The sequence below is a fragment of the Varroa destructor genome, unplaced genomic scaffold (assembly GCF_002443255.2).
Source record: "Varroa destructor unplaced genomic scaffold, Vdes_3.0 BEIS01000002.1, whole genome shotgun sequence".
NCBI lineage: Eukaryota > Metazoa > Arthropoda > Arachnida > Mesostigmata > Varroidae > Varroa > Varroa destructor.
In genome coordinates, this window is record NW_019211455.1 from 47,817,514 (window position 1) to 47,829,283 (window position 11,770).

General features: G+C 38.7%; 1 protein-coding gene across 2 annotated transcripts; it reads right to left on the reverse strand.

Moving 5' to 3' along the window:
- Nucleotides 1-1,458: 1,458 nt before the first annotated feature.
- Nucleotides 1,459-8,606, reverse strand: LOC147757918 (cytochrome P450 3A31-like). 2 transcript variants are annotated; one of them, XR_015320460.1, is made up of 11 exons: nucleotides 8,254-8,606; nucleotides 6,429-6,524; nucleotides 6,089-6,239; nucleotides 5,571-5,684; nucleotides 5,119-5,359; nucleotides 4,622-4,764; nucleotides 3,937-4,175; nucleotides 3,499-3,696; nucleotides 3,098-3,284; nucleotides 2,569-2,905; nucleotides 1,459-2,192 (listed from the first exon to the last, which is right to left on the reverse strand). XR_015320460.1 is itself a non-coding variant. In XM_086979351.1 (10 exons), exons 1-10 carry the CDS (start codon nucleotides 8,313-8,315, stop codon nucleotides 2,705-2,707), a joined length of 1,632 nt encoding a protein of 543 aa, XP_086835477.1. In that variant the 5' UTR covers nucleotides 8,316-8,606; the 3' UTR covers nucleotides 1,462-2,704. The 2 variants fall into 2 exon arrangements, 1 of the variants encoding a protein (XP_086835477.1); XM_086979351.1 differs by having other exon boundaries at nucleotides 1,462-2,905.
- Nucleotides 8,607-11,770: the final 3,164 nt, after the last annotated feature.

Consider the following 11,770-nt stretch of genomic DNA (forward strand, 5'->3'; position numbering starts at 1 on the left):
AAACGCGCTGATGAGCATAAGAATATGATGGCTAAGCAGGACACAAGGCTTAATGGACGTCTGTAGTTTTTGCCGTATCTAATTTGTTTGTGCTTTGCACAACCCCTGAGATCTTGGCAGCTAGTATATCGGAGAAGTTATGAAGCTAGGGCCATGGTATTACCGTCTAGGTGTTCCTGCCCGTGTCTCGCTTTCGGGAACTTGGACTATAGGGAACGTCAGTCAGCTGATGTCTACTGCATACTTATCCCACAAGACAAATAACCCCACAAGAGCACTTGTACGGTTGTCTTGAGGTCCAGCTTTCCTTGGCACCAACTTCTGAATTTTTTTTTTTTAAATTCAAAGGTTTCCTAAATTTAAGCATTAAGAGCAAAGTATCGTTGGAAATTGCTTCTTTCAGGCATGTCGTGTACTATTGTGTACGTATCATATTCCAATGGCTTACAGAAAAATAGTCTACTGCATAATCTATTGCATAAAAGGAAATTTAGCCTTTATCCCGCTATTGAGAAATCAAATGTTTTACTTTAGAAATTAGGTAAAGTAAGTAAACAACAACTTGTTGAAATTGTTGGAGTTAGACATGAAGGGCGCATTTCTCAGTATGTTTGCTTCCGCCCGTTAGGAGTAAATATAGCAAAAAGCTTCTGAGAGTGATCTGTAAATATGGTACCAAACGTGCTATCGTGCCCATGACAACCTAAACGCGGATCGCTTGCAGACTCACCTCTTGTCCCGTTTCTTTGCAGTATTTAAGATATCGGTTTCAGGCGATAAGTTCGGTGCTAATTGTAAGTACCGAACCTATCGCCAATGTGCCGGCGTCCCACGTAATAGTTAAGTAACCTATTCAAAGTTAAGTTATTAAAACCACACGATTTCTTTGTTTTGTTCTGCTTTTGTGTTTTACCTGCGTGGTGTAATACATCTTCGACCTTGCAAAGCTTCACTTCCGTACATTTTATCGTATTTTTCTTCAAAATTAAAAAAATTTAGCGTCAGCCTGGTATTCCACGTTTTCGAAAATAGTCTTGACGGCCACGCCGTCCCCTCACTGTCAATGACTCCCTTAGCAAACTACTAATTCTTTGGGCAAACTCGGTGCATCAATGTCTGTTAAGTCATAGTCCATGGTAAGCCGTTTTATCATTCCGCTTAAATCGTTCAAGTTAATATTACTAAGCTGGATTAATTAACAAAATGATAATAGTGCGTTGCTTGTGGCATACAATTCTTCAGGTCTAAGGATACATAGTGATAGCCATGGTGCAGACAACGACGAAACGACTTAAAGCAATATGTATAGAGTCCGTTGATCCTTGGCAAACCTTTTTGCACTCTTTTGGGAAACCACAATGATAAACATTTTTGGAAATGTTCATGTTCGAATGAGAGTAAACAGAATCCCTTCTGTCTTCTCAATATACTTGTCCTTTATTATATGTAATAGTCCTATTCTAACAACCAAAAATGCTTAGCGTTTATGTGCTTGTCTGTATAGCTATATGGGGAACAGACGAATTAGGCCAGCCTGGACTCGCAGCTGAATGCAAGGGCGAGGCAAGATGGCATAAATGGCGACTATTTTGATGTACACTTCTACGATAAAAATCTTCTTATAACTGTACACATTTCGTTTTCATGCGTTTTGTGTACGACGTGAGGAACGAGCTTAAATGAAAGGTCTCGGTGACCTGTTACGGTGTATAACGGCAGTGCGAACCAATCGATTCCAGAGACGATTATAGGGCCGATTTAACCCTTTGAACTAATTTATTGACTGCAGCAATTACAATTCACCCAAGCAAGTAAAATACAACAGACAAATTGCATTGGTTTATTACACAAAGGGTTTCTCTTGAAGAGCTAATGAAACGGTAATTTTTAAGCGAGTAAGTAAGAGCTGAATACATACTAGTAAACAAAAGCGGGCATACGAGAGAGCTCGAGGTTCCGATTCAGCGGGAGTTAGATAATGCAGAAGAAGTACATTGAGCAGCTTCAACCTTTCGGCTTGAAAACCTTTTGCGATCGAAGTTCTTCTCGAAGTAGATAAGTCTTTCACGAGCACCATACGATTACTTTATGACAACACACAGTTTGCTGGTTGGGGTTCGGCGTTCCGATAGAACGATTTTTCGTTAACAGACAACCGACGTTGTAAGACGTCCACACATATATCGTAACAACTGTACACAAATCCAGATTGACAACTATATTATTGGGACAAAAGCTATCTCTGACTATGCGTTGAAGAAAATCACGATTTAGAGATGTTTCCTTGACGGGGCATAATTGAAGCGATGCCCATAAAGTTTTCTCCACAGCGAATTCGCACTAAAATTACGGCGTTTGTAAGATACAAACATTGAATTTCATTCATCACTATCGTGTCGTGTATCACCACTTATTCTTCATCAGCACTCGCGAGTTTTAGCACAGCGTACGGTGCCGAAGGTTAAATACATACATTGTATCGGGCCACCATTTACTCTGGCCAATAATAATCGACTTCGATATGGAGGAAGATGGATGAAAATAACCCAAAAAGAAACTACAGCTTACATTTTGTACGATACAATGATTCGTCGCGAATCATCCGCTAGAAGCATCCAAAGCTAGGCAGTGACAACCTCGCAGGAACTAGATGAACCCATTGTCTTGCATCTCCCTTATCGGTAATCGTAATTTAGTTTGCGATCTAGAGTTTAAACAATTGAACTAGAAGTGGCTCCTCGATATCCAGTTGAGATGGCGAGACATTCAGTCTGAATTTTGAATCTCCCAATGGCTCTGCATCGGCTGTCAAGCGATATTTGGTCAAGAGTTTCGCTAGAACTAGTTTAATTAGCATCTGAGCAAAATACATCCCGATACAATTTCGTGGCCCGGCACCGAACACCTGCAAGGTTAACTACTAAATAAGTTATCTAATGGAAAATATATGCTCACGAGTTAATCCTCATAGCAGCTGGAAACAGTCACGATTTGCGAGGTTTCGTATATATGAAGCTTGTCGTCAAAGCCCTAACATAATAATCATATTTTGAGTATATTCTATAAATTGTACATAGAAATTAAATCGACATCGTACCAGCCAGGCAAATGTCATGTCCGGAGTGACCTTCTCTGGAAGAAACCGTTCGGGCCGAAAAACTTGTGGATCAACGAAGATATCACGATTGTTATGAATTTCGCAGATAGAAGCAAGCACGTTCATGCCCTCAGGGATTCTCATACCTTCATAGGTCTTATTTCTGAGCGCTTTTCGGATCGTGAGGCTGAAATCAAATAAAACACAACGATTTCTTCGTCCGTAATCCATAGATCGCCATGCCAGGATCGTATTCAACGCACCGGTGCCGATAAATTTCAGTATCGAAATAAGGACACCGTTCCTTCATCGTGCACTAAAACACATAAGTGACATAGAGCAACTTTACTAGAAGCTGTGAATAGCGCATCACCGTCAGCCGTAACAGGAAGATTACGTACGCGTAGATTGGCGTATACATCCGTAAACATTCTTGGATGACCGCGCCCAAATAACTGAAACGATCCAGACGCTCAACTTCGAAACGTTTACCGCCTTCAGTCGCTTCGATCAGCCCAGTCCGAAGACGTCTCTGCACATGGGGGAAACGGACAAGCATTCGGGTGATAAAAGCCAACGATGCTGAGGTCGCTTCATATCTGAAATTCATCGAATTTTATATGACTATTATGAAATAGTAGGTGGAACTGAATATAACTACTTATCTGTCATTATCATATTAAATAAAGAAGAAGTTAGAATAGGATGCTTCACGCAGTAGTGACTTGCGACTTCTTCTGTGAGAAGATACACAAATATAGAAACGATGTTTGCGATGAACCCGATCGTGCTACGACGATGGTCAATGCATTACATCATCATCATCATCATGTTGTTACCCAGCAATCAGCATCCCGTAAGCGTTGTCGATGATTTGTTTGTCGCGAAGGCCCCTTAGACTCCCGGAAATCGGACAATTTCTTAACGAATAAGAACCTTCTCTTTCGTTTGCATCTTTGAGGTCTCTTTCGTGACCTTCTTCACTCATGGTCAGGTGTGCGACATCAGCCGAGTCTTCTATTTCCACGTCAGCAAGCTGAGCTTCGAGTATCAGTTGGAGAATATCTAATCGATGACGCTGATGTCAGAATAACCATAACCACTCAGTTAGGCAACGAACTATCACACACAGCAACTCACGATAAAGGACAATATTATAATAAGATAGAGATAATTAACTGGCCCTCACCCTAGAGGTATTTTTTAGATTTACTACAGGAGTTCATTCTATTCTAGGCTGACAGTGTTCCACCCTCCATAAGTAAAAGCGAAATGCTATGTTGATTAATGAAGTACCGCATATCGACAGGGACGCAGCCATGATATCTATTAGGTCGAAGGAATCGATTTAATTCTTTAACAGATTTAATTCAAGTTCGTCTACGTTAAACTTCTTGGATCACAGTCATATCGCAGCGTCAACGTCTAGACTCACAAAGCGCATGGAGAAGTACGTACACAGTTGCGGACAAAACTGATCTACCTAAAACTTCTTTACTAACAAGTTGACTACGCACTACTCACGCTGGAGTCGTCCCGCCGTCGCTTAATTGAGTCCATGCAACGTTGCCTAAGTGACCACTCAGGATTATTTCCAAAACATGCTCTGACGTTTCCAATTATCTTGATTATAGGGTTAATTATGCCTTCAATAGCAGGAAATGAAACTACAGAAACATACGAAAGGAAGATTACAAGAGTAACACCAAAGGAAAATGCAGCATTAAAACGAAAAAGTTTTCTAAGAAAACTTTTTCTTTCTTATACTCTTTCGTTTTATCGCCTGTACCTAGTTGTCATAGTAAATCCTGAATACGGTCACATTTACTACGAATATATGCTCTGAAGGATGATTAGCAAGGCTCTGACCACCGCTATGTCAAATTACTGATGCTAACGAATTGCCGCTATGAAAAAATACTTATGATCAGTATCCAGTCGGATAGTTTGAAAATATGCTATATGCTAGACTATTCAAATAATCTGAGGCTAAATCTTCCTCGTAAACAGGCGACACTTACGAAGCACTATGTTGAGAAGATTGAACTTCTCCCGAAGCATGGTGTTCATCTGCTTGAAGATTTTCGATTTGTCTAGATCCTTCTGGATAGCAAAGTCTGCCCCCATAGCGCTGCGAGATAAACAGTCGAGCGATAATGCTTGGTAGAGTTCGCTAATGTCTACGAACCGATTCCCCGTTATAAAGGCATCGCGTACGTTTTCCATGAATTCGTCGACCATAGACAAAATTTCAGGCAACATCTAGGAAAATAATAATGATCGTTTTATTCAGTGAGCACTTTACATAGGATCAGTTTCAAGTTATTTCAAGTTACAGCTCAACCCCTATCGTATTCATACTGGAGCAATATACAAACATTGTTTCATATAAAATAAGAGTGTTTTTTTGTAATGACTTTATGAAGATATTTGATTGCCATCCTATTTGTTAGACGCAAACATGGCCTCGTACCCGCTTCATTTTGTTCTTGGAAAATGACGAAACCAGTGTAGCTCGGGCCTCTTTCCAACGCAATCCCTTCAGCTTTAGAATCGATCCATTGTTCGAACTGATGTCAAATAATTCCTATACCGATATATAGCACATAATTACAGATGGATAGTGTTAAGTTAGTGAACAAAGGAACTTGCAACTTGAACTCGAGCTTTTTTTTCCCCGTGACCCATCCGCAAAGAGCTATACAAATTTGCCGTTTTTTAAACTTCTGACTGGGCTCAAAGTGCTTCGTTTTTCTAACTTCAGATGTTCGCATTTCAACTTATCAGCTTACCGTATTGAAACTCTCGTCGGACTATCTTGCCTAGCACACACGATGTATGCATGGTTCTACCAAATCCAAGTTAGGTTTTCTACTGTGCCGCAATACTGAATCGACAAACTAGATCATCACTAAGCTGATTTAATATACGCATATCGCATGTTATAGACAATGCATAGGATAGAAGAAATAGACTGATAATTCGACCTACCGGGCGGTCGGGAAAATCTGCGAAGTCCTTGATAAGGATCTTTCTGAGAAGATTAAGATCAGCGACGAGCAAGATGGGCTCGTGGCCGAAAAAATATCCAAGAACAGGCCCGTATCTAAGATGCCACTTGCGCTGACTATTCAAATGACCTCTGAAAGATGTATTTGTATCTCAAAATACGCATTCAAGCAACTACATCACACTGAGTAAAACTTACATGATGTTCTTGATAGGCCTTGCTCATCTTGGTTGAATGAAGCAAGTGGAAAATGTTCCTAAGGCCATTATGTATTCAGACTAATGCTGTTTATTTCTCATGAATCAAACAAAAGGAATTTACCTGCTGTAAATTTCATACAAGTTCCCAACGAATATAGATGGCCGCGGACCCGGGATCCCCAATCGGACGAACTGCTGAAAATGTTCATACCGTTCCCTGCAATGCGTACCTTTGCCTGTTATACACATTATAATCGGAAATATTTGCGGTTTTCAAGCTAATATTTAAGCTAATACTTATTTTTTCGATGTTCTAATAATATTGCTCAACTAAATATGTGCCATTCTTCCGTGTGTTTTTCCGGTTTACCATAATTAACGTAGGATGTCTGTATTTTTCGGGGAAAAAATCATATTAAAGTGAGTTTTGTACCTCTTCATTGAACATAGATTAATATTACTAACGGAGCTCTGCAAAGACCGAAGCAGGTGTCGGCCTGCCAACGGCGGAAGATGCGAGTTATACAGCAGGTACATCACAATTTCTCATCCAGGTTTTCTCAATTCTTGCCAGGTACCTTAAGATATATGTAATCTAACATCGTCATAGCGTCGTTTTGTTCACTAGCTCTGGTCGACTTTTTTTTGTAACTTCGTCAGTTGTTGACAGTAGAGGTCCAAGTCAACAGGCGGTAGCAAAAAATAAGGCACGATCCGTTTCAGTTTCAAACACATGAGATCGCCTATAACTACACTCCGGGCTTAGCCACATCATGTGAAGCTTTTCGTCTGAGATCATTAATTATGATTTTTCGTATGTGATCCATTTTTCATCAGCCGTAATGAATCGTTCTAAAAGTACCTCGTTTTTGTTATCCTTCGGTAGAGCTTCGCGGATGTATATATGACTGAGTAAGCTTTTTTGAACGGCTCAACGCTGCTAGTTCTTTGGCGATGTCATAACTATCGATGTGCCGCCCTTGTCCAACCTTCGCGATAGCTTTTTTATTAAATTACTACCAGGAGCATTTGTCACGTCGAAGATCCCAAAACAAAAGTGATAAAACTATCATTTGCCCCTTCCGATAACGTATCTTCATCACAAGCAGCATAACTTTTTCATGGGCCTGGGTAATCTTGGTGTTATTACCATAATAAGATGTTATAAAATACGGGAATTCATCCTCGAAGTGTCTCACTTATCTACTACTGCCAAGCCGTAGCTTTGAATTAACCCCAATGCCGACCACACGCCAAACAACCTAGCTAGAAATGGCCACCAGATCATTCAATACATATATATATATATATATAAATAAGGTGTTATATATGGGCGGCTCTAGATCCAGACTGCGGGCTCTACGATTGACCAGCTGTAGCTTAAAAGCATTGAATATTTTTCACGCGATTAAGTGTTTCTCTAAACGTTCATACGTTTGATACATTATAGTTATGATATTGAAGAAATTTTTTCTACGTTTGTTTATTCTATATAGTGTGTAAATGATTTTTCTAAATTATTCCAAGACGCAATATTCATTAAAGTCCGTTAAGCTAAGTTAGATATAATTCGTATTGACGACTGATCGTCAGTTGCGGCGATACATATATACCCAAAACGTATAACAGTTATACATATAACCCTGTGAGCTCTACCGAATTATTTTTAGGTACCATTAACTATTATCATGATGGTATACTACGTCATACCCCAAATGTTTTCAAAATAAGACTGTATATTATCTCATTGTGGTCGATTCTCCACAAACGAAAAGTAGTCAAATCGGCAAACATCATCATGTCAAACGCATTCAAACACTATAACACGCTTCTCAAACGTCTCGAAATGCATTCAGTAAAATATAGAAATATGTCGTATCACAGCATGTCTCACATGTTTTCTAATAGTTGTCAACGCCGTCAAGCAGGACGTCTAGGAAACGCACCAAGTTTTGTAGAGTACCCAGCAGACGAATCCGGCAACGGCTATCGGGAAAACGAGGCCCATATCTTATCGACCTCAGTTGCTGCAACTATAGAGCCGATGACTTCACTCAATGGTTTCGTTGAAATTGAGCCATTGATTAGAATCGTAGCTGATTAGGTGGGCGAGATATCTTCTGTGTAAATGGCTTTGATAGAACTACGGGCGTATATAATAGAGCCTAGGAGAATCTTTTCTAAGTAGATGCAAAACATCATCCCTTCACGGCTTCGTCCATATCTTAATTAAGCACCTTATTCACGAATGTCTAATTTCGACGATTCAGCACACGCCTGCTCTAACTTCGTTACACTCAAGAATATTAATAGCAGGTGTTAGACAAGACGGAGGGTTCAGATCAGATCTAAACTTTATTTCGACAAACGTTGAGCCAGCGTCCTCTAGATCAGGTCTTGGTAAAAATATTTTTCAGAACGTACATAAAACCGATACTAGTCTGTAGTAGTGCCCGAACTTACACGTATACCTAAAAAAGGGTTTGTGCTAGCCCTTTGCGTATCACGTGTAGATAAAGGTGAAGGTTCTCCTTGTGTTTTATTGAGTTTCTCTTTGATGAAAAACTTCCTTTTCATGTACAGAAATAAAATTGTTCATAGAAGAACATTACTCGCTTACTTAGAACGATGCGGCTCGTGCACTGACAGTACAGATTTATTTCGAAAAATGGGTTTTCTGAATAAGCACGAATGGGCAACTATAAATTTGCTCCCGTGTAAAAACTTTTTAGCTACCTGTAACGTTCCATTTAGATGTCAACTGTTAAGTTAAGCAAAAGAATTTTCTATTCTATAAAAACTTGACTCAAACACCAACGTATAAATTAACTCATATAAATAACCACCTTAATTTTATTGTTCATGATTTTGCAGTCTTAAAATTAAACTTTATCCGCTATAACGAATATCGCTGATACATTAATGATACGATGGCGAGGAGTTCGCCTACCAAAATTTCTCAAATAGTAAAACTATTTGATATTTTACCTTTCCAATGCTTCCACCTATTTTCGGGTTCTCGGTCAAAAAACTTGATTACTGAGCATTGACTTCCAGCTCTAGACGATATTTTTGTCGTTGAACAGTCGTGAAGCTTTATAGATAGCCAAAAGCTTTGTTTGCTAATTTGAAATTTATTTAAGATTTTTCCGGACAAGCCAATATCTTTCTGCATGGGTACATTCACTGCGCATCCGAATGATTTTATCAAGGACAATCAGGTGACTTCCGGATAGAAGAGCGTTTAGCACATCTTGGCAAAGTTACATTGTAGGTATAGTGTTCGATGACAACACTAATAAGAATCGGGTCGGTCACAACTGTCTATTTTGACCCATATAGTATGGTGTAGCACGATATGGCTGAAGGGTAAAGGCAACGTTATTGTTTCTTATGCATTTTTATTTAATTTCCTTTTTCGTTAAAAAAAATTAAGCAAATATTTAGTATTTAGTTTCCATAATATAACAACTATTATCATGGTACACAAAAGACTTTTTTTTTCTTATTCCAGCTATATTTACTTGGACGCATCCATTTTACAACGAAAGAAAAAACGTGCTTTTTAAATTAGTTAAAGACAAAAAACATGAGTACCAATAAAAAAAAACAAGCAAAAATTTATTCCAACCACATTCTCTTTATCTTTATAGTGGGTATTATCGTATTGTAGACGTGGGCTATCTTATACTGTATCGACAACAAGTTGAGATTACCTAACTTTATAAAAACACTGGGCCAAACTTTCACGGTTAATCGCTTTGTTTTATTGATGTGAATTAGTAGAACAACCCCTCAATAATCAGTTTGTAATCTTTCATATTTCTCTCAATATAGATGAACCTCTAAATTCTATCTGCATTTTATTCAAGTTTCAATTTTACGTAGAATTAACTTAGCTCAATCATTACTGTAACAGCGCACAAATAGTTCTAGAAAAAAGTTATATTGAAATGGTCAGAACTTAGATCAAAATGTTCGTAGCGTCTTTAGTTGATCAATACCAAAACAAAATGTTCTCAAGCCCTTTTATTTTCAAGCTGGGAAATAAAGCGTAACGAGTAAAAATTTTTCGTTGTTTGAATTTCTTTCTATTCGTTGTCTCCAGCCAACTGGCCTCGACAGCATAGATTCTCCAGTTTTTTTTAATACACAATCATAGGTTTTTCAAAACTACATCTGCTGGGTTACTGATGTTAGCTTTCAGCTAAAATCTATCCCGGTACCTCACGATCTCATTAGGAAAAATGATGTACCTTCTGAGATCGGTAACCTGTCTTGGATTAACTTTGAATTTTAGAACGTATAATATATATATATATATATATAGTCGGAAAAGTATTGACGGAAGTAGATGGCTCTGGAGTCGTACACATTAGATGTCATAAGCCGCCCCAGGTTGGCGTTCCTCTCGTTTAAAAGTTAATAACCATAATAGGTATGCTAAATTTGTTTGAAGGCCTTTATTTAGATATAAGGTAGAAAGCATTAAGGACGGATAACAGTTATCCGGTATCTATTATTTATAAATGTGCTATGTATCACCATTTTAGTACGACAAAGGAACGCGTGCTATGCAAGCCCATAAAAAAACTTGCGCTGTTATGCTCAAAACGGGTTGTAAGAAGAAATGGCCCAAAAATGTTCTTTTCTATAGCTTTTGGAAATTTTGATGTGAGAAATGTTCCTCATAAATGTAAATTAATTAGAAAAAAAAGGTTACCAAAAATTATTGCGAAAACTGGACAATAAAGACACGTGAGTAGCCATGATATCACCGACGAACTTCATATCCCCTACCAAACACCAAAAAAAAACATTTGAAGCAAGCGGGCTACAACAAGTAAACAAGGAAACTAAATATTTGGGAGCCGCACGAATTGACGCAAAATAACTTATCCGGTTGTATTTAAATTCGTGAAACTCTAGAGACGCAATGCAATCTCTGATTGGCCACGGCTGGTGAAGAGTGGATTACGTACGAGCAAAGATTATGATCGGAGTGAGGAAAAACTTTACAACCTGTGGCAAGGCTCGGGTTGAAATTACAAAAGGTGACACTGCATATAAGGCCGAACTAGAAAGGAAGCATGCATTCAGCACTGCTGTCGTCCGAAAAAACAACTGATTCGGACATTTGCCGTCAATAACTAGTGAGATTACAACAAGCCATTGAAGAGGTCGACCGAGAAAGGTAAAGGAGCATCGTCTTTTATCATAATAATGCCCAACCCGGGCAAAAGCTGAGAAAACTTGAATCGGAAACTTTAATGCATCCACTGTATAGCCCGGTCCTGCAGCGTCAGACCATTATCTGTTTCGGCCTTTGTATAATTGCTTTAATAATATCTAGTTTCAATAGAAATATCCGGAAATAACTCACAGAGATTTTACAGTTATAAGATTATAGTCTTATCATAATAATAACACAAGGTAATGGATTAGAATGTACACCTATATATA

Coding starts and splice junctions, on each gene's coding strand:
- LOC147757918 (XM_086979351.1), bottom strand. CDS start 8,315: ATGGGCCTCGTTTTCCCGATAGCCGTTGCCGGATTCGTCTGCTGGGTA. Junction 6,240..6,428: donor TTGTATGAAATTTACAGCAG/GTAAATTCCTTT, acceptor TACATCTTTCAG/AGGTCATTTGAATAGTCAGC. Junction 5,360..5,570: donor CCAAGAACAAAATGAAGCGG/GTACGAGGCCAT, acceptor TTATTTTCCTAG/ATGTTGCCTGAAATTTTGTC.